Below are 24,143 nucleotides of genomic sequence, written 5' to 3' on the forward strand. Positions count from 1 at the left end.
GCTCTAAGCCATCAATGAAGTCAAAAAGATTGTGCTTCAAAAAATTTTATACAAATCTGCATTCAAACGATCATTTAAAACATGTACTGGCATCCAATCATCCCCAAACATTTACACTGAAACGTTGCTGAAATTGTCTTTGTCTAATGCTATATGGATTCTGAAGTACCCATACATGTGCATTATTGATATTGTTGATAACATCCTTAGTGGAACAAGTGTCAAATAAATAATTAAAAAACCGATATTTTCTGTCCGCCTACTTAATCAAAACATGAAAAAAAAATTTCAAATGCTTGTAACTTCTAAACGAAAACGAATCGGACCTACTTTCATAGGAAGAAAAATGTTCAAAAGAATCACAGCTACCTTCTGTCAATGTTTGTCACAGAGCTTGTAGAACACCCTGTATAAAGTAGTGCATACGTACTGTTAATATCATTTAGTACTTAATACACATTAGGTTCGATATCCCGATATCGATGGCCTAAGATATGGAAAGATAATCACAATTTTGTGCTGAAAATTCACATGATGTGGTTTTCGAGAATTAACGATCTCCCTGAAATATTTTCAGACTTTTGCAACTTCCGGAAACATCCGAGTGCTTTTTTATTTCATATGACACACTCAGTATAACACTGGGCCATACCTACCTTGCGTAAAAACTCGGCAGTTTCTGAGTTTTTTGGGATTCCTCATTTGAAAATAATTTTTGAACGGGAGGTACTTTCACAATGCATCAAATTTTGTTTCGATTTCAATACTTGAAAATCTCTAAGATATTCATTTTGTTCATGGTTCTTTATTGCTACATCTTACCTTGGCATCAGAAAGAGAAAAAGTATCCACATAAGAATCGAATCTTACAGTCCTCTGTGCTAATCTCTTCCTTGGACATAGAGAACACATTATCAGAGTCTATTGACGCTTCCGCCATCTATACTTTGTCCAAGCATTCACTAAAAAATAGCGTTAACTGCGGCTTCTCTTCTTAGATTCCCGAACTTCGCCAACCGACCCCTAGAGGGCAGAAGCATATCCTCATCTCATGACGTGTATCGATCGTGGAAATAAATACGGAAGTTTCGCGGTTTAACTGATTTTCCCTTTTTTCGATGCGGAAACCGGGAGCTAATCCATTATGTCCAGACTGATCGATGATGGCTGTTTTACGACCCACTGTTTTAGCTTAATCAACATGTCGAATGCATGTGACAAACAAGATTTTAATTTGGGGTAGTTGAAAAACTGCCGAAAGTGCCCTGTCGTCACGCATGAAGAAGATTGATGTGGGACATTGTAGGACATGAAAAAGTAATCAGACGATGTTTCAATATATGGAAAGCATATTGTCCATTCATTATGGGAAATTGTTTTCAACATTTTTAAGAAATTGGCATATTATCGAGGTCAACGTACAATTTTTAACGATAAAAAACCTTAATATCCATCGAAGAATATTTTCTCAATCTTAATCAAAAAATTGGTCCATAAAAACTGTGTACTATTTTAGGAAATTTCAGATGGAATCTACCAAATGCACAGGTCTATATCGATGCGAAAGCACTGCAAATTTCACTCAATAACCTCAACTTCTTCTCTCACCATAACCTTTGAGCGAGTATTCAATTCAATTAATATAATTAATAGTCAATGCTATTTATAACCCTTGAATGAAAAGTTTATGTTTATTTTTCTTTTGATAATATGTCGGACAATCCTCACAGAATCCGATACGGCAAATGCAATCAGAAGCAGAAAATAGTTTATTCTCAAATGAACTTCATTCTCAAATCACACACAGGTTAAACATTTTTCGGAAGTAGAAAAAAATAGATTTGAAACTCTTTCAATGATGACTCTTGTCATAATTTCACTTTTCCATAAATTGGCAGGACCAAAACACATATATGATTTTTATTGATTTTATTTTTTCGCAAAAAAGTACTATTTTGTGCACGCTCTTTGAAAATATTTTCCTGTCAAGTACGCAAAGTGTCACATATTCGGACGGAAATTTTATGTATACTCCATTCACTTTTCTTTTAGCACTCGGTTGGCCATGGAAATTTGATACATTTCACTCTTTATAGTACGAAAATGTAGGGTTATGACGCTTGTCAAAACAGTTTTGGGTTTTAAATCAACGCTATGTTGTCCGTTCTACGTTAAGGTTTCTGTTATTACGTATTTTATCAACAATGTCGAATCTCTTCGGAAAATACGTGACGAACATAATTGAAGTTCATAAGAACTGATTGAAGGCATACCAAATCCACTTATTTGCATGGAAAATACAAGAGATCAGTATAATATCACAATATGTACTAGCAGTGGTCGGGAATGGGTATCTCCCGAAGGCATTAACAGAAAATTACAAGAATGTTAAATTCTTCAACAAAAATCATCTTGCATCAATATAAATAAAAGGAATTAAAGGAAGTTTCAAGTCGAGATAAACTTCAACTTTGAACGAAAATTTCACATAAATAAACAATTAACAGGACAACTGGCGCGTATTTGTGGCTGTTCTTGTTGATACATTGATATAATAATAATAATTAGGTATTTATTTGTACCTTAAGATATTTACAATGTATAGGACAAATCAAATGAAAAATAGAAAAATCAATTTTCGGGACTTATTCTACGATGAAATCCTGTAGTAAACTTTTCACATTAATTCACTCATACATAAAATTCTCCAATGCCACCACTTTTTTGGGTCTCTCAATAGAAGGAAATTCTTTGTCATCCTCTTCATTCACAATCTTTCTGATTGTGGAAATATTCAGCTGAAATATAAGTCGTTTAGATTCAGATGAAACATTATATAAATTCTCTCAATTGAATATGTTCGCTACCGTCTGACGTATTGTGGATTTTAAAATATCAGGGTAGATATAACTATTTGAATGAGCGGACCTGAATTCTAAATAGCAACCTGAAACCCTGTCTCTTTTTTCAATCACTTTCGGCATTTTCGTAATAAAAATTGATATTAGTTGTGGCAACGGCGTTATGACATTAACGACATTTCATGAGTGCCAAACTTACTCAGTTCTAGTTACAAAAACTTGAGAAAAGTATTTATGGCCAACCGACTGCTAAAATAAATGTGAGTGAAGTATAGTTATTCATGTGTAAATTTCATATAAGAGATGCCTATGTAATTGACTGGACTATTGACACTGAATGTATCTATTATTTTTTGCCAAATAATATCGTGGGTTCAAAATAATTCGTCGTCAAGTAGGCTATGGAATTTTGACAATATGAGGAGATTCCATGCAAAAAAATTTCATGTAGAAAGATTTTACTTATTTCAGGTATATAAATAAATCGCAGCAAAAATCCCAATATACTTATTCAATGCTCTATACCTATTTGAATATTGAATTAATGTGGCCAATACTTGACGAAAATCCAATACTTAACTAAAGAAACTGAAAAATATACAGGCTGGGCAAAATTCGTTGTCTACTGAGGGGATCTCGAGAACTATAGCAGCTAGAAGTAAACGGATGACATATTCTCTAGCTCTTCTTTCATGACTAATCCAAATCTGAAAACAGAACCGGCCTATCATTTCTAGATTTTGAGTTATAAACAAAAATTGGGATTTTGACGATTACGAAAATTTCTCATAACCTTTTGTGTTTGAAGTTACGGATCTGAAACTTGAACCTTCTTAGTTTTTTACGTACTTTATCTTTTGAATCCTTACTTACCTGGATTCTTCTTGAGGTTATTAAAGGACTTATTATTGAATATTGAATAAGAAACATGTGTCTCCAATATGAAAAAAAATATAAGTACAGGATATTTATCTTGTTATGACCCCAGGAAGAAGTGAGCAAAGTTCAAAAACACCCTGTGCCTGTATCACTTTTGAGTCAGTCAGAGTGTGTTTCCGTTTCCTGATGAAACACCCAGTATAATTAAAGGACGAATCTCCTGGCTCAAGCATAAGTTATCTAGTTCGATGAATCACAAAACGCAACAACAAATTTTTGCATTTATCTCAGCATTTTTCCGCATGAGAGGTGAAATTTTCTCTGGGGCATTTCAGCCTCATATACGCTGTTGTTTGCACTTAATATTTATTCCGCCAATCGAGATTCTCAGCCATCGAATGTTCAAAATGTTCTTAGAAAAATATACTGGCGTCATCGCTTCCACTTGAAATATGCTGCTGCCCTAGAACAGAGTGCTGATATGGATCTCTTCTCGATGAGTGGGTCACAGCACAGCCAGCGTCGTAGCAAGCGCAAGATTTATTTGCCCATAGGGTTCGATATTAATGGATTGTATCGGGAATCCAGCTTTCATGCGGGCTAAAAGCATTATAGGCACTCAATTCTGACTTGCTCGTAAATTGGTTTATTCATGTTCTGAACAAAATGTAAAATTTCCACTAATTTTCGATATACAAAGTGAGTAGAGAGTAATGCACAATTGTAGATATAGGTACTCCATTCAGATTTATTTTAGCAGTCGGTTGGCCATGAAATAATTTTCTCAAGTTTTTGTAACTAGAACGGAGTAAGGTTGGCACTCATGAAATGCTGTTAATGTAATAACGCCGTTGCCACAACTAATATCAATTTTTGTTACTAAAATGTCGAAAGTGATTGAAAAAAGAGACAGGGTTTCAGGAAGTGCTATTTAGAATTCAGGTCCGCTCATTCAAATAATTATACCCTGATATTCTAAAATCCACAATACGTCAGACGGTAGCGAACCTATTCAATGTAACAGAATTTATATAATATAATGTTTCATAGGAATCTAAACGACTTATATTTCAGCTGAATATTTCCACAATCAGACATATTGTGAATGAAGAGGATGACAAATAATTTCCTTCTCCCAATGGGGACCGAAAAAAGTGGTGGCATTTGAGAACTTTATGTTCGAGGAAATTAATGCGAAAAGTTTACTACAGGATTTTCGATGAATGTCATCGTAGAATAAGTTCCCGAAAATTGATATTTCTATTTTTCATTTGACTTGTCCTATACATTGTAAATGTCTTAAGGTACTAATAAATACCTTATTATTATTATTATATCAATGTATTAAGATGAACCTCCACTAATACGCGCCAGTTATCCTGTTAATTGTTTATTCATGTGAAATTTTTGTTCAAAGGTGAAGTTCATCTTGACTTGAAACTTCCTTTAATTTCTTCTACTTATATTGATGCAAGATTTTTGTTGAAGAATTTAACTTTCTTGTAATTATCTGTTTAATCCTTCGGGAGATACCCATTCCCAACCACTGCATCATTTGCATTTCATCTTCGGTTCAATATTTTCGAAATCTACAACTGATGTAACGTATTTAACCTTTAGCCAAAGAAGATAACGAACATAAACTCTCTTCAAGCTACTGCATATTATGATATTATCCTGATCTCTTGTATTTTCCGTGCAAATAAATGGATTTTGGTATGCCTTCAATCAGTTTGTATAAACTTGTTATAAACAATTATGTTCGTCACATGTTTTCCGAAGAGATTCGACATTGTGAAAAAATACGTAATAATAGAAGCTTTTACGTAGAACGGGCAACATAGCGTTGATTTAAAACCCAAAATCTTCAATCTTATAGCGTTTTCTATTGGTAAAACTAGTTCTGCACTGGATCACAGAACCTCAAATATGAATTAGGATATCTTTAAATATATGCTCTATTTTTATAATATGCACTCAATGAGCACTAGTTAGGAATTTACTATTACAGTGAATTCCATTGAAAGAACTAGCTTCATATCCTTTGGAATGATTCCAGTGACATCAAAATATGCACTCGCACTGCACTAGTTTTACCAATAGAAAACGCTATTAGTGTTAGGAAATTGAATTGAGTTGGTCCCCGTTTCCTGTCAGATGTCGCTAGGGTGTACTCATACCTCAATCCTTTCCATTTTCGTCAGGGTATGAGTTAAGTTGACATTTGTCAATACACGGAGACAAATGTCTATTGACAAACCACAATTCTGAAGATTTTTAAGAATTCGTTTGATAGAGACTCCGAAACGTTACGAAGTTTCACCATAAAGTTTCATTTTTCGTTCATTGTCGGGCAGCAATTTTTTCCATCGGATTTGCTCCTGACAAATTTGTGCAAGAATTTAAGCAGGAGCAAATCGATTATTTCAATTTTTCAATTGATTTCGTTTCAGAGACTAGGAGTAAAGACCCTAAAGAATTTCAGAAGATGCAGTTACTTTTGAGAGTTGGAAGATGTGTGTGTGTGGAATTTTGTGGTCGGAGAAGATTCATCACATCAATGAAAAACTATATCCCCAAAATCATTCCATACGATCTTATCGTTTGTGAGATATAACTGAATATTAAATTTTCTTATAGATTATCATTAAAACGCGTTTCTTTGACCTCAATAGTGGCTGAAGCAAGGGAAAACCCGAATTTCCGCAAAGTTGAATTTATTCATTTGACATCCCTATACCATCTACTTAGTTTTTCCTTTCGAACATGAATAATAACTTTTTTATGGGCTTAAGTTATGTTATCAGATTCAAACAATATTTTCAAAGATAAGGCTGCTAGATATCAACATGTTAGTGCAAGCCTGAGCTTCTCGTGATACAATGCATTACCCTATTCCGTATTCGTGATCAAGATCAATATATTTCCTAGGGAAGACTATAAGTGTAGGTTCGTTATGAGCAATTGAAAGATACGTGGTAGGTCAACATGAATTACATCGTCATCTTCTTGATTTGATGCAGTTTTCAGTATGTCATCATTCCACTATCAGTCTGGGAATCTTTACAGAAACTCATTTACCTAATATATTGTGCATGTTATGAAATTGATTGTTTCATTTTTCGTTACTGAATCCTCATGCTACGATAGGAACAGAGCTGTTCCGCTACTGACATCGAATAAAAGGAGCCGGCAACTCATGCGAATTTCGTCGACGAAGGAGATTTGTTGCTCAGACGAGGTCAAATGAGACCGAAACCAGAGCCAGCATCTACTATTTGCGATGAATTGGAATTTCTGTTGCTACTGCGTACGGAACCTCAGATTCAACCCCTCGTCTTGTTCGGGTTCTACCACTGCTAAGAGTTAGATTTCCTGGCCGGCGTGCAAACCCGTTGGGAGCGGACACTAGAGCGGTAAACAATTGTGCCCGTGTCCTATTCCCTACTGCAAGCTAGAATATGATGTCCTGGCCGGCCTTCTCATTACTATTTGAATATCATTCTGAGAAAAACCATTTTAGTTGTATAGTAGACTGTTTGTAAATCCAATTATTGTACTGTAATTTTTGCTTGACTGATCTTAGTTTATATCCCTGTAAATCGGTGGATTCTAACAGTTGTTTAATAGTGCCTATTGAGTTCCATATTACGAAACAAGGAATAAAAATTTGAACACATATCGCTCACACCCCAGATAACAAGGAACTTTGTATTCGACTAGGAGCTACCAGCAGGGTTGGTTTTATATTTTCCCTTCATAGAACTGCTGGCGCTCAAGATGTCCGAGGAAACGTCGTTACAAATGCTTTGGATGAGAAACTTGTAGGAGCGAGAAGGTAACTTCTTCGCGGTCATCCAGAAGTCAGAAGTCAGGAACTGGATGCCAGCTGCAGAGCTACGAAACGAGCTAGAATGAGGGCACAATATACATGGTCTCCTTTCGCGAGACCATCGGCTCTTTAATTTCCACTACTCCATTGCCTCAATCCATTTGCATAATATTATTGAGGCATTGCCATGTCAGCAGAGAAGCTTGGCTGTGTGAACCAACGCTTGAGTATTCGTTGTGATGTTAACGTGTGTTCCCTCAAGGTTCCTTTTAGGCACATATTAAGGTACCCACCCCACTAATTTAGTTTGCATCTTAACTGCATCACAAGTGATTAAACACAATTGTTGGTTTCACTACGATCCCGAAAGATGCAACGATTTGGGTCATTGAGATTGAGTCTGCACCAAAACAAGTTGTTCACCAAACAAAAAGATGAATCTACAAAAAGACCAAAAAAGGCGAAAAACAAAAAGAAAAAGAAAAAGAAAAAAACAAAAAAGTGCGAACAGACTTATAATTTTTCAGGGCTAATTGCGATTGTGTGCTCTCCTGTGACTGTAGAGACCCAACCGTGACCTACAGATCCTACCACATTCCGGGCATGGATAGTCACCAACCAGATCTGGCCGCCGCTGTATCCTTCTCGAGTCTCCACTATAACTGTCTACCAAAGACCTCCACTGTGATCTGTCCGACGCTAGTTGTTCCCAGTTATGATTGACATCAACTGATTTTAGGGATTGATGTAGTGTATCCTTAAACCGCTTATACTGGCCTCCTGGTTTCCGGGCTCCCTCAGTGAATTCGCCATATAGAGCTATTTTGGGGAGTCTTGTGTCTTGCATCCTCAGAATGCGGCCCCTCCATCTGAGTCGGGCCCTCGTTACTTGAGTCTCAATTGTTGTACAACTCGCGCGTTGCAAGACTTCTGCATTTGAAACTTTGTGGAACCATCTAATGTGCATTATCTGTCTTAGATGACGTTGTTGCGTTTTCTCAAGCTGCTTAATATGTCGCCTGTAGGGCGTCCAGCTTTCGCTTCCGTAAAGAAGCGTTGGGAGGACCACTGCTTTGTAAACAGCTGTCTTGGTCTTCAGATTGAGGTCGTGATTTTGAAACACTCTGTCCTTTAGCTTCCAGAATGCCCGTGATGCCGAATTGATACGGTTTTGTATTTCTGTGTATAGGTTAGCCCTAGTATTTATGAAGCTTCCAAGTATTTGAACTGCTCGACCTGTTCTAGAGTTTCATTCTCCAGGCTGATATCTGTTTGAAGGCTTTCTGGCGGACTTACCAGGATTTTGGTTTTGTCGATATTGAGTCTAAGGCCTAATGCTTCGTATATATGTTTATAGGAGTCCAACATTATCTGTAGATCCTCTGAGCTGCTAGCGATATATGAACAGTCGTCTGCATATTGAAGTTTAGTGATAAACTTGGTACGGGTTTTTGCTCTGAGGCGCTTCAGGTTAAACAAGCCTCCATCAAATCTGAATCTCATCCCAACACCTCTCATTGGCATACTCATGTCAGCAATTATCCATACAACTATGCACTTATTAATACTTCAGAGTGGTATATTCACTCAGAGTTCCCCAAAATTTGGAAAAATTTTTTCATTGGGAAAAACCTTCGAGAGTACAATCGGCTACTCAGACGTCAGCAGCTGGACCAATCTTCCTAGATTGGTCCAGCAATGAATCATACCGACTTTACTCCGACATGGCTCGCCAACTCTTATTGTTTTCCTCGTATGTTCCGACTAGCCGTAAATCTTCTTCATTGCTTGCTAGATGGGCCAGCTACTAGCGTGTAAGTGGCTTCTGATTGAGAGACCGTCCTCTGTGCCTGAGGTCAAAAAACTCCTGGCTCTTGAGAGGAAAGAGCTGAGTCTGGACTGGAGCAATGACTGGCCATTTGTTTAATAAACACAATATAATGGAACTGACTGGCTGTTCCCTGTGCCGCTGGTGCAGGAGCACTGATGAAACTGTTGAACACATTCTGTTCATCTGAAGCAATCTTGAGGGGTTAAGGATGGCACATCTAGGAAACACAACACCCACGATTCCTATGGTGAGAGGGACAACTTTCTGTCGACTTGTGGCGTTTCTGTCAGCGTATCTGAGGGTTTGAGTGTCTCTCTATACTCCACTCACTTTTATTTTAGCACTCGGTTGGCCATGGAAATTTGACACATTTCACTCTGTATAGTACGAAAATGTGGGGTTATGAAGCTTGTCAAAACATTTTTGGGTTTCAAATCAAAGCTATGTTGCCCGTTCTACGTAAAAGTTTCTGTTATTACGTATTTTATCACAATGTCGAATCTCTTCGGAAAATATGTGACGAACATAATTGAAGTTTATACAAACTGATTGAAGGCATACCAAATCCAGTTATTTGCATGGAAAATACAAGAGATCAGTATAATATTACAATATGAACTAGCTTGTGGAGAGTTAATGTTCGTTATCTTCTTTGGCTAAAGTTTGATTACGTAACATCAGTTGTAGATTTCAAAAATATTAACCCTAAGATGAAATGCATACCTATGTATATGATGCAGTGGTTGGAAATAGGTATCTCCCGAAGTAATTAACAGATAATTACAAGAATGTTAAATTCTTCAACAAAAATCATCTTGCATCAATATAAGTAAGAGGAATTAAAGGAAGTTTCAAGTTAAGATGAACTTCACCTTCGAACAAAAATTTCACGTGAATAAACAATTAACAGTACAACTGGCGCGTATTTGTGGCTGTTCGTCTTAATACATTGATATAATGATAATCATTAGGTATTTATTAGTATCTTAAAACATTTACAATGTAAAGGGCAAGTCAAATGAAAAATTGAAAAATCAATTTCCGGGAACTTATTCTACGATGACATTAATCGAAAATCCTCTAGTAAACTTTTCGCATTAATTCACTCAAACATAAAATTCTCAAATGCCACCATTTTTTTGGGTCTCCCAATAGAAGGAAATTCTTTATCATCCTCTTCATTCACAATCTTTCTGATTATGGAAATATTCAGCTGAAATATAAGTCGTTTAGATTAAGATGAAATACATATTATATAAATTCTCTTACAGTGAATATGTTCGCTACCGTCTGACGTATTGTGGATTTTAGAATATCAGGGTATAACTATTTGAATGAGCGGACCTGAATTCTAAATGCACTTTCTGAAACCTTTCCTCCTTTTTCAATCACTTTCGGCATTTTCGTACTAAAAATTGATATTAGTTGTGGCAACGGCGTTATGACATTAACGACATTTCATGAGTGCCAACCTTACTCTGTTCTAGTTAGAAAAACTTGTGAAAATTATTTCATGGCCAACCGACTGCTAAAATAAATGCGAATGGAGTATACAAGCAAATGAACAATGGGTCACGAGGCCTCAGTTCAGCCCGGTGGGGTGCCGCACGTAGATGAGTAAGAAGAAGAAGAGACCACTTTTAAGGCCATTTTGCATCAATACAACGCACGAAATCACACATGCAAATAATGGAATTTTAAAAAATCCCCCATTATATCATGATGCCAGTTTCAGAGTTATTTTGATGTTCGAGTAATGGATCGTGCTATGAATCGTTCCCATCTAATCTTATCGAATGCATCTGACGCAGTTTCGAACAAAAACTTTCTCCGCCAACGTAATGACTCAATGTCTTGAACATGCTTGTCGTCTGCGCAATTTGGCGAATTAGAACACAGGAAATAAACATTCACTTTAATCCGGGCTACAACGGTAATGCATGTCCACCTAATTCTATTTTTCATTCAGGATATGCTTCGAGCTAATCTAGGTCCGAAGGAAACCGAGATTGCATTTGAAATTAAAATGAGGACTGCTTCTCCGAGAATACTTGATTCGTGTCTTACTGGCATTGGAAGTGATCAGAAAATCTTCCTTTCTTCGCATTTGCTGATTAAAATGGAATGTGAATCGAAAGAAATCCGTTTTTCTTCAGATTTTCTCTTGAGTCAGTGATTCACCGCAATGGCCTATTGGACGTTTATGGAGAACCAATCACAATTTTGTGCTGAAAATTTGCATGTTGGTATTTTCGACAATGAACTTCCTCCCTAGAATTTTCATACCTCTGCAGCAACTTTCGGTTATACCGGAAATGAATAATTTCTCATTTCAAATGACACACCCAGTATATCTTCGCATCGTAAGCTGATTTGATGGCAATTTAAACGGTAATCAGACCTTGGTTCGAAACTTCCTCATGAAAACTTTCGAAGTTATCGAAGAAAATTTTGAAATTATGGAAAAGGGCTGCTTGATTATTTTGTGACTTTCGGAAACCACAGAAAGAAAGTGAAATTCCATGAATAATTTCGATATTTCATGAATTATTTGTATTTATCATTCACTTTCATGAAAGCACTCGGTGGGAGGCACAAAAGTTGCAAAAAAAAGTCACGTGTACATTTACCAGCGCGGTGACGTTTTTCACGGTCGTGTTTTCATAGTCGCAGATTCCCCCTGCTATTTAAAAAAAAAGGTGGCGTTTTTTCTTATTTTGAAGCTAATGATTCAAGAATAATGGAAAAAATATAATCTGACAGTTTTAGCAAGCCGAAACAATAAAAATTGGCCATAAAGGTCATAAAAATCAGTTTTTTTGAATTATCTCCTTCCCTGGGCTTCAAATCTTTTTCGCATTCATTATAAAAGTTGTAGAGTAAAACATTTTCTACAAATTTTGCCTAAGCAATTTTGTTACGTTCAAACGTTTTTGAGATACATGGCGATTAATGCGAGGTGTTTAGCGCTACATGCTGAAGCGAAAATTCATTCTAAGTTTCAGTCACAGACAACACTAAAATTTTCGTGAATAATTTCGAAATTGTCATCATAGAAATACCTTGTCATTTGGACAATTGGATGAATGTAGATTAGACTGGGATTCTATATTGACCTTGCCCTTTCGCATGTGTGGCACTTATAGACCTCTAACTCGAATACGGTTGAGAATATGTAAAATTGCTTCAGACAAAAGTTATGTAGAATTTTATTATCTACAACTTTCATAATGAATACAAAAACGATTAGAGGTACAGGCAGGGAAATATGCGAAAAAAAAGAATTTTTATCATCTTCAAAGTGTCAGATTCAGAAAACCCCCCCTGATTAGTATCAGATTAATTTGTCAACACGTTTACAACACCGAGATTAACCATCTGTATGAAAATCTGACACGCTCGAGTAAGTAACGATTTTTTTTTACATTTTCAAAACACCGCTGTGACCTTGCATCACGTCCAAATTGTCAGTCCCTTGAAAAGTAGCTTCCTTCGGGTCCAATTAACAAATCCTCAAAAAATCTGACACGCTGGAAATTTTTTTTTTCACCATTTTCAACTCTTCCGTACGGCCAGTCCACCGCGCAAACTGTCAGATAGGCATGAATTCATTATCAGAGATACGTAGGGCATATACAGTATCTTAATCTAACACGCTCTAGTATGTACACCTGACGATTTTTTTTCACATCTTTGAGACCCTTCAGAGGCTTTCTCCACCGCTGAAAGTGCATACATCATAGAACCCTTTTTCTTTCTACCATCTAATCTTCAAAATCCACTAGGTCTCCACGACGCTAGAGTGAATCCCGATTTAGAATTGTCGGCTCCCCAACTACAAAGTTTAAGCAGGAAATTGTGATCAGTTTTCCATGATTGTGTAATATGCCATCAAGGTGAATCACTCTGTAGAATATCCTTTCACTATTTTTACTACAGATTCACACGAAGTCTTTTCCTAATATAGGTGGCCGATTTGTGTATCAGCACAACAACTGTTTTCAGTCGATTCAAGGCACATGACATTGAGGGATGAAGAAAAAGAATGGAACCAAAGTGAAACTTATGAAATCATGAATCTGTGCGTGAAATTTGCAGCGGTTTCGTTCACCCCATAATGAATAGTATTCTGCGACAATTCAACATAGGGAAGATCGCTCCAGAACATACAGCGTTTCAAGGAAAACAAATCACGGACCAAACAAACCGAATATGCTTCCGAACCTCAAGGCCATACCGGGGTGGCGAAAAGTGTGTCGTCGAATGGGGGTCAACAGCTCCTACCCCAACCTGTCTGCTTCGGCTAGACGTGGCAGCGCGGCTTCAAGCTCCGACAACACCGCACACCACCACCACCACCACGCGCGGGCCGGTTTTCGGCGAATCGCACCGCCACCGTCTACGCGGCGGGAGCTACCCCAACTACCCCGGTCTCCGTGCGACCCGGACTTTTACGGGGGGTCGCGCAACCTCCGTCTATTTGCACGAGAGCGTTGGAGTACGGGCTCGAACGTTGGGAGCGGTCGAGGTTCCCGCCGCCGTCAGGTTTCGGCGGACGTTTACCGGAAGATTAACGTTGATGTATCGCTGCGGCAGGTTGGAGCATCCGGATTTGCAGCGAAAATTCGTTAATAGTTTGTTGATGTTGGAATACGTACCTACAGGGTTGAATAATGCGGGTAGATTGTTTCGAGGGGGGTGCATCCATCTGTACGGAGGCGTAGAAGGGCCAAGGAATTATTTTATTTTCAATCAGTCGGGATTATAACTTTCGAATTCAACTTAGTCGTGCCTTCTTCGAGGTACAATAATAAAGCTATTATAAGACTTGAGTATAACCATGCTTTTGGGGAAATTGAAGTAGTAAAACTCATGAAACCTTATAATCAGTCATGTAATTTTAATAACATCGCAATTGATTTAATTATTATTATTAAGACTGTTATATTATGAGAATCTGGACATAAATATATTTTCTGAAAGTTTTTAGGGTTTTCCTTATCAATCTCTGGAACAAAATCAATAAAATATAGAAATAAACGATTTGCTCCTGCGTAAATTCTTGAACTAATTTGTCAGGAGCAAATCAAGTAGAAAAAATGGTTGCCTTACAATGAACTGAAAAGAAGAACTTTGAAATTATAATTATATATAGAAATGTTATATACAGGGTGTTCCACAAGCTATATGACAATCTTTGACAGATGGTAGCTGTGCTTACTCTGAAATTTTTTTTTCCTATGAACATATATCCGATTCGTTTTTGTTTAGAAGATAAAAGCATTTGAAAAATCAAATTTTTATATTCAAATCATAATAATAAATGTAAATTTTGGAACTATAAAAATTGTTCAAAGTGTCCACCTTCGGGTTGAATGCAAGCTTCACATCGACGAATTAAAGATGCCGTTACTCGGCAGATCAGATTTGGGTCGTTTCGTATTTGGTTTGCTGCATCTTGAAATCTATCAAGTAATTATTAATGAAATTGGATTTCAACATGATGAACTAGCTGCTTCATATGACCCCACAAATAAAAATCTAAGGGATTTAGATTAGGAGAACGAGATGGCCATAGTATTGGTCCTCCTTGACCTATCCATTCATTCGGGAAATGTTCATTCAGCCAACTGACTACTCGTCTCCCTCTATGTGATGGTGCACCATCGTGCTGATACCACATATTTCCAACAATGTTGATCTCTGAGTTATCAATGAAGTCAAAATAAAGGTTGTGCTCCAAAAAAAAAATCATACAAAACTGCATTTAAACTATCATTTATAACATGTTCTGGTATCAAAATCATTGTTAAAAATCCCACCCCAAACGTTTACACTGAAACGTTGCTGACATTGTCTATGTGTTGATTTTGGTTATTGTTGATACCACCCTCAGTGAAAAAAGTGTCAAATGAATAATTAAAATAACGTCAATTAACATAACAACCGATATTTTCTGTCGGCCTTTTTAATCAAAACATGAAAAAGAACATTTCAAATGCTTGTAACTCCTAAACGAAAACGAATCGGACCTATGTTCAAAGGAAAAAAATGGTCAAAAGAAGCACATCTACCTTCTGTCAAAGTTTGTCATAGAGCTTATAGAACACCCTGTATAAGGTGTAAGTAACGTTTCGGAGTCTATATCAGACTCCTCAATTTCCGAAAATCTTCTGAATTGTAGCTTTTATTTGACATTGATTGTCAATATATTGAAACAGAGACTGCAAAGAAACGTTGATTCATTTAATTTTGAAATTACCGGATGACAGTTTCCTCTTCAGTCAAATAATCCAAATATGATCTATTCCTACCGAACAATTGGCCAAATTGTTATTTTGATCCAACAAAATACACGTGGACTCTTTAATCTTTCAGTTATAATAATCCGGTTCTGTCACTCAAATTTAAGTGTTATTCCAATCCATCATGTGGTCTCCTGTGATATATTAATTTCGGTATTTTCAATATTATTTTTATGTTCGCGTTTCCTTATTTCCGTGGTTCTAAACGTTTCACCTGTATGAGATACTATATATAATTATAATTTCAAAGTTCTTTTTTTCAGTTCAACGTCAGGCAACAATTTTTTCTATTTGATTGGATCCTGACAAATGAGTGCAAGAAATTATGCAGGAGCAAATTGTTTATTTCAATTTTTTAATTGATTTCGTTCCAGATTCCAGAGATTGGGAGTGGAACCCCTAAAAAGTTTCAGAAAATGCAGAATCCTACCAGATTGAATTTCAATAGATATCTGTAAAGATATTGTGTATTGAAATTTAGCAGTATACGATTTTCTTCCCCTAATCGAACTGAATTGTTCTGTTGTTCAATGAAGAGTTATTCAGTCACTCATCATCATTCTAAAAAGTTTCCAACCATTCTCTCTTATAAGGGTTTCGTTATTCAGTGTATTCATGCAAAACTACGAAGGCGTAGAAGGGCCACATAATATTTTAAAAATATTTTTCCTTAAATTCCGACTTTGAAGTCGGAATTTAGTTAAATTCCGAGTTCAAAGTCGGAATTTAACAAAATTCCGAGTTCAAAGTCGGAATTTAACTAAATTCCGACTTCAAAGTCGGAATTTACTAAATTCCGAGTTCAAAGTCGGAATTTACTAAATTCCGACTTCAAACTCGGAATTTTATTCAGTTCCGAACTTCTACAGGGTGTTCTACGACGACGTAGATTTGTTCCTGTATTACAGTTTGCTTTTTTAAAAATATTCAAATTCATATATTACAAGGTGTTCCCACACTTATGATGAATGAATAATTATATACACAGGGTGTACATTATTATTTGAGTTTTCTTCTATGAGAGGTCATAACAATGATATGACAACCTTTTACAGACATGACATGAATATTTTTTTAGACATAACTGTTTTTTAGGTATATTCCGGATATTTTATGAAAAAATTTCCTTCTCATATGTACTCGTGAGGCTATCGCAATGGACAAGAAATCAGTACACTCCGCGAGGTACACCCGGTGTGCTTTGATGTTTCTTACATGAAGAGGTCATTACAACGGTGAGAAAACCTCATATAGGCAGCTCTATGACGAATTGGTTCATTTCCAAATATGCTGAGATATTCATGAGAGGATTCAGATTTCACAAAATAAACACGTTGTTCTTTAATGAATATTGAACTTGATGTATTTTATTGGAGATAATTGTCATTAGGTCCATGTTTTTGAATAATTATGAAATTATGGTCGTAGACAGGTAGAGGTAAGGTTGGGCACAACCTCCCCCACCCCAGTACTGAAATAGTACTCTCTGTATATATGGAGAAATAATCTATGTCGTCGTAGAACAACACCCTGTGCATCTAGCCTGTATCGGTTTCGAAGCAAATAAAATTCCGACTTCAAAGTCGGAATTTTACTAAATTCCGACTTCAAAGTCGGAATTTTACTAAATTCCGACTTTGAACTCGGAATTTAACTAAATTCCGACTTCAAAGTCGGAATTTAAGGAAAAATATTTTTAAAATATTATGTGGCCCTTCTACGCCTTCGTACAAAACCGAATATTTCTTCGAAAAATTTATCAACTAAATTCTTATATGTATCTACAGAGTGAGTCTTTGACTCATACAAATACTTTTACAGTAGATTCTCAAGGTCAAAAGAAGCGCCTTTTTTCTACTACTTTTTTCGTATCGGCTCGGTTTAAAAGATACAGGCTGTTAAAGTACCACTAAATATGTTATTTTTATACACAGATGTGTATAGTGTCACTGATTAGGTTAGTTATTCTGAAGGTAATATTGTTTTTCCAGGTGTGGCACTGCTCATTATGAAAACTTAAAATGCCTTTTTATATTTATCAGGGCCGAATCGGAAAAAATGGCATAAGAAAAAAGTGATTTTTTTAAGTCCAAGACTTACCGTGTATATAATAAAGAAAAACTATGAAAGTAATCATAACAAAAAACAAAAGCAAAATACAATGGAAAACCTAATTAAATGTTTCAACAATAGAACTGAATCACATCAAATGTTACAAATGGCCTACTCCAATCTTAGTACTAGCTTGTTTTACACCTCATATAAAATGGGACACACTCAGAAACTGCCTAATTATTCAAAACGCGTTCAATACACGCTTTCTTAGTTCGTCTACAGTATTCACAAGGGATTTCAGACTCCTTCTTAGAAACAAATATATACTATTTAAATCTGTGAATCTGGCAAGCAATGACTGAGTTCCAACACCTACGATCTATCTATCTGGAGAAAAAGATCCACATTCAATAAATCCAACAATTTTTTCCTCACTATGCAAAAATAATTTCTTATATGGAGCTTATTGCAATCCTATCCATAAATTTTGCCTTTAAAGATATGGCATTCGTTTTCGAATATTCTATTCATAATTTTCGTAGACTGATTTTTCCTTCAAATTTGGATAAAGCATGAACAGTTTTTGGCGAAATATTCTGTGTAGTAATTCAAAGAGGTCGACTTGAAGTTTCGGGAAATAAACTTTTCCAGAATTTTCAAAATTTTATCTTCCTTTTATTTTTCTCATAACACAGATGTTAATTTGAAAAATCAATATCATGGAACACAAAGTTCAAACACAGTTTTTGGTAGGATTAGAAAGAAAAATCAAATTTCGTTCAATAACATGAGAATCATTAATGAACACGAACATGGTCTTTATATTGGTCTATTTGAATTTATAGGAGAAACAGTCATCATGCTTATTTCAAAATGGAATTAAGAACTTCTCATTATTTATCACAACGCCTTTCGACTACAAAATTCCTGACGATTCTTTGCTAATTCCTGTTTCGATCAATATAGTAGAAAATGTCACATTTCCCAACTTTTCGCGTATTTTGTCGAGTTCATAACCTGGAAGAAATGATAACTGAGTTGAATTTGGAGGTAAGGGGCAGTAAAACCTCAAGAATCTCCATTCAAAAACGTTATTCACTAGTTCAATTTACGCTTTCAATTTGTACGTATAGCCTTGATTTTTTCTGAGATTGAAGTTGAAGGACGTCCTGATGTCAACCTTTTTTTTCCAATTCATTGGTTTTTTATGAGAAGAAAAATAGAACTTGTCCATTAAACTTGTTTTCACAATCATTTTTGGACGGTTTTTCAACATATTTCGATAAAATAGCGGTTGGGTGACAACGGCAATTCAATTCTTTATATAGCAAAATTAAGCTGAAATTCAGAAATAACTGAAAATTAGTTAGCTCTAGAGTTCCAATGGGCTCCAGTATGGCTTCAAAGAGGCTAAGCTCCAATTTCTCGTCCAAGACATTGCTTATGCAAACTTGCAATGGCGAGGAATGCTGTTATCAGGTGAACAAGAGTTTCCTCCTCTTCCAGACAGACTCTACACTAGTCCGTTCCTCAACATATGCTTTCTAGGGCGACAATGTCCTGTGAGGAAGTCAGTGCGGAGGTTTAACTTATTCTTACTCAGATACAAATACTTCTTGGATCTTGCAGTTTTAAAATTCCAGAGGATCTTTTTGAAATGATCCATTGCTGGAAGATTTCTTCAGAGTGTTCCTCTTTTGGTTTCTTCCTTCTCCAGAAACTCTTTCTTAAAGGTGCAATATCAGCATCACAAACTACTCGATGTTCTGATGGGGCAAAAATTGTCATCGTAGCTGTGTTCGTTCTATGAAGCGCTTAGGGCGATCTTCATGATATTTCGTCAGCATTACTCTTATTTTTCTCTGTAGGGCTGCTAATCGATGGTGGACCAAGTGATGATACCGAATGAGTAGTTCAGTACTGAGCAAGCGTAGATATTAATCGCTTCAATCAGATTCAGTATTGTTCATCCCTATCATTATTATCATTATTTCATGAATAAAAAGGTCCTGTCAGTATAATAATTGGAATGATGATCTAACCCTATCCTAAAGGTGCTAAGAGTCATCCCTGAACTTCAGATATTCGTTCAATTATGCTTCGTTAAAAAAAATAAAAATCACAATAAACTCGATTCATAACATCGAAAATATATCAGTTATATGTTTCCTGATAACGAGTTCGCCTCTGAATCTGAAAAGTTTCTTAGAATCAAGGAGTTGAAAATCGAGAATATCCAGAAGTTTTTCAGTAGCCGATTCTAATTATACATTATACAGTTTCCTATGGAATAGGTTCATGTTTAATTTCACGGGCGAGCTCGTTAAAGTTTAGCTGCGATTTACAGAGGAAACAAACATTCGTTAAGCACTATTTCGAGTAAAATGTTTTCACGGAACTGAAGTAAATATTTGGAACGATTCAACATAGAAATAAATTTCCTGCTGCAGATAGTAAAAGGTTGGGTTTTGAATTCAGGGCAATTGGATTTGACTCAAATGCCAGGAAAGAGCGTGGAGAAAATTATTAAAAATTTGGTATGTATGGAAAAATTTACCGCATACCGCAATAATACCCACTTTGTGAAACAATCAGTATTTTGATTCAATTGATTCTATACTTTCAATGTACAGTGTGCAGTTTTCTTTTTCATCTTATACAGGGCCTGAGAAATAATAACATCTCCAAAAGTGAACATTTACGTTTTCGCCCTGTATTTCTGGAACAAAGGTAGTTGGAATATTTCTGTTTGTGGGTTTAAAAGTTTTACAAGAAAATGATACAGGGACGCGAAAACCGCATGTCTCTATCTTTAATAACAGCTGATATACACTGCAGTCTCAACCAAAATGGGCCACAGTGTACATCAGCCAGGAACTAATTAAACACGAGAGAAGTATATAATTCCTAAAATATGTTTCTATACAGGGTTAGGCGTTAGGCTTCCATAGCTGCCAAACCAGACGTTTTAGAAATTGAATTGGAAAACATTCCCTTTGTACTTCCAATTCTGCATCTCAGGAAATTATTTTCTATTATACAGGGTGTTCCCAAATAAAATGATTCAACAAATGAGTGATTTTTTAAAAGGAACGACCACCTGTGACGTTTATGCGCCCCGATGGCACACCTATTTAATTTTTTTCTTTCTACCTTCCCATTTTGACAATCTACAACGCTTGAGTATTAATCCTCATCTATATAGTATAGTGTATATTCTTCTACTACAATCTCTGATATCAAGAATCAAGAAGTAACAGTAATAATTGACATCATAATAGGGAAATTAGGGTATCGCTCATCCCTAATTATTATTCGGCTTTCTCTCTAATCAGCTTTGATATCCATGAAAACTATTCGCTGATACGTTCTATTCAGCAAACACGCTCCTGACTATCAAGCAATTGTTCCTCGTTCCCATCCTCCAACTGTAAGTGGAACATTTTCCACGGCAAATGCTCTGGTTGAGACGAAAAATTATGAACTAAATTATCGAATTTGCATAAATTTTTTTCAATCAGCCCTACTTATTATTCTTCTATCAAATAAGGAATGGAAAATATGATAACTTACCTTGTGGTTTTCTTTGGCAGGCGTAGACTCTCTATCTACAGATGTTCTCCGGTTGATTGCTCTCTCTAGTGAGCTTTGCCTTGAAAGCCCATCAATTTTATTAATTTCACGCAGTGTTGGCGGTGAAGGCGGTGGTGGCATTTCTTCCTCTGCATATCGAGACTGAAAAGGGGATTTTCGTCAATCAATATTGAATGTGTTCGAATTATTCATTATTCAGAGTGTGTCAACTATGGGATACATAATCAGGCTGAATAAGCTTCTGAAGAAAATCTACCGAAATATTATATATCTATCATCTAAAAGCACCTTCTCAGAACTTTGAACAGTCACCAGCGACAGTTTCGATACTAACCACAAACGACTGTATGATCCTGATCTCTCTACATAGCTTCTCACTTTTCTGTGAGTCAGCCCACACAAAAACTGAACTCTCTTCCTCGTAGCCGATATTAGTACCGAGGGAAAACAAATAATTACAGAGATCCACACCACAGCTGTCCGTAGAGACTTCAGACTGTATGATGCTCTGAAAACGTACCGCAACCAGATATAGGCAGAATACAGTGCAAAAACATTATCTTCTGGGGGTCTGAACGATGTCTTGGTGCGGTACAATATTTGAAAACGTTCAAAAATTAATAGCCTTGTTGAGATAACTGTCAGTAGAGGAGTTAAGAGAATTCCTGACCAGAAGTGGATATAACTTTTGGTCGACAATTCCTTTATCCCCTTTACTACTTCGTGGGCATCACTTGTGTGTACAGGGTGTCCAAATTCGATGTCCAGTTCTCCACTAGGATATCAAAAAAATTAGAAGAGCTAAATCCATTCAGATGGCATGATTCCGTTGAAAAAGGTAATGTAAGGGATATATCTAATAACCCAGTTACATCACAATGAAGTTCATTCATACTATACGGGGTCAAAGATGAACAAGCTAAACGTAAGTGAAATACGTCTTCAGTCCAAAACTAGAAGGGGTAATATACAATTCATAGCTTTTTCGTTAACCATTTATTCCCTACGTCTTCTGGTGGTTTTATTGCAGTCATTGCCTGAATGAATTGCCCAAATATATTTTTACTCGTAGGCTCTTCAAAATACATTGTCACCCTCGAGCATAAATTGAGATGCTCGAGTTTTCTTGGTCAAAAAATTTTCCCGAATCCAAAACCATTCTGGAAAATAAATTCATGGTTTTCAATGGAGGAATAATGAGAGAATATGGAGAACACTGGCATTTCACAAACAAAACTTCTGTGACGAAATCCTTACGTGTTCGTCTGTGTTATTTTATTCAGCAGCGATTTATAGATTTCTTGCAGGTTGCACACAAACGAACCCACTAGAGGTGGAAACCAAGCAGAGTATTGATTCCTCCTTCCTCTACATCTGTTGGACGACATACAAGTTTGGCACAAATAAATGTTTGGCGAGGATTGATATCCTACCTACTTCGTTGATTTTTATTACGAAAATTTGAACACACTTGATTCTTTCATCTTGAGTCGAGACTTCAGGACACAATAATGGTATTAAAAGTTGATTGTACTTTTTGATTGTTGAGAAAATTCTGTAATGAGGATTTATTTTTTAGGAAAATGCATCCCCATTAAAGCATAATCTTTTTTGTTTCATTTTAAATAATTATATTTCACGTTAATTTTTGGAAAGAAATATTTTCAGTTCCCAATTCAGGATTCCGACAGCGTTCGGAACTGTAAACATTCCGCACCGTTTTTATTCCGTTTTCAGTTCTGAAAAACGATGTAGCACCGTATAAAAAATCCCGATTTGGAAGATAACCGAGTTTTTGTTCGCCAGTACAGATGAGTCGAAATTAAGACGACTTCATAGACGCAAATTTGACCGATTTTCGACAGCCGGGCCACATCTAGTTTCTACACCCTCCCGGTGGGTATAAAAGCAGATGTCCCCCCACAGGTCAATTAAGTTTGATTGAATCCGTTGTGACCGAATCACGCTGTAAAAATTTTTAAGCTAGACGAGTTAATTTCTTTGTTCTTTTCAATTTGTTTGCGGGATCTTTTGAACGAGTATTTTTTCGTTTTTCTTTGGGGAATTATCTGTTTCGGGCGAGATATTTTATTAAGTTTACTTTTTGGTTGCCGTTTCGGTGCGAGTGAACCACCGATCAGAATCCAGAGGTAAGACAACACTCCGTTTTTATATTTTTGGGACGTCAGCCTCCATTTTATCCGGCCTATGCCACATTTTGAGTTTCACCCCTGCTGGTGTGGATACCCGGGGAGTACAGAAGGCACTTTCGGGTGGCTACCCTTCCTTGTTTTTCCCTTTTCTTTCAAGTGCTCACCCCTACTGTTAGTACGATACTCTGCTGGTGTGAATACCTGGAGGTGCAGAAAGCACCTAGGGGTGAGCCGTCATAGGTCTGTGCCGTCTTATGTCAACCCCTAATCTTGCTGAGTATGTGTCTTAGGTTCTGGCTGGCGAACGCGTCCGTAAACCCCGTATCACGTTTGAGACAGGATCCTCTTTTTCATTCCGTCCGTTTCACTCCGTAAATTCATCACTGAATATTGTTACTTGTGTTTGATTCCGAGAATAACCTCTTCAAGTGTGTAGAGGGTAGACTATTTCTGTTCAAACTATTATATCGAGCATTTCACTGTATGCGTTATGTAAAGTAGCTTTTGTGTTTTCTTTCACGAGTCGACAAATTAAATTTGTATACGTTGATTTTGACTTTCATTGGTAGTCGCTACCACCCCAGACACCGCGGAACCATGTTTTCGACTCGTTGATACCAGGGTAGGTTTGCT

At 36.5% G+C, this 24,143-nt stretch overlaps 1 protein-coding gene across 6 annotated transcripts in view; it reads right to left on the reverse strand.

The window, feature by feature from the left end:
- The window catches only part of LOC123319500 (disks large 1 tumor suppressor protein), a 693,102-nt gene that overhangs the window by 399,209 nt on the left and 269,750 nt on the right, over nucleotides 1–24,143 (reverse strand). For 5 of the 6 annotated variants that reach the window (XM_044906517.1, XM_044906515.1, XM_044906516.1 and 2 more), the window contains one exon: nucleotides 21,337–21,498. In XM_044906517.1, the coding sequence (XP_044762452.1) occupies nucleotides 21,337–21,498 (162 nt within the window). Of the gene's footprint in view, nucleotides 1–822; nucleotides 928–21,336; nucleotides 21,499–24,143 lie in introns of those variants that run through there. The other variant, XM_044906520.1, reaches the window with a different exon arrangement.

The sequence above is a fragment of the Coccinella septempunctata genome, chromosome 8 (genome assembly GCF_907165205.1).
Source record: "Coccinella septempunctata chromosome 8, icCocSept1.1, whole genome shotgun sequence".
NCBI classification, from domain to species: Eukaryota; Metazoa; Arthropoda; class Insecta; order Coleoptera; family Coccinellidae; genus Coccinella; species Coccinella septempunctata.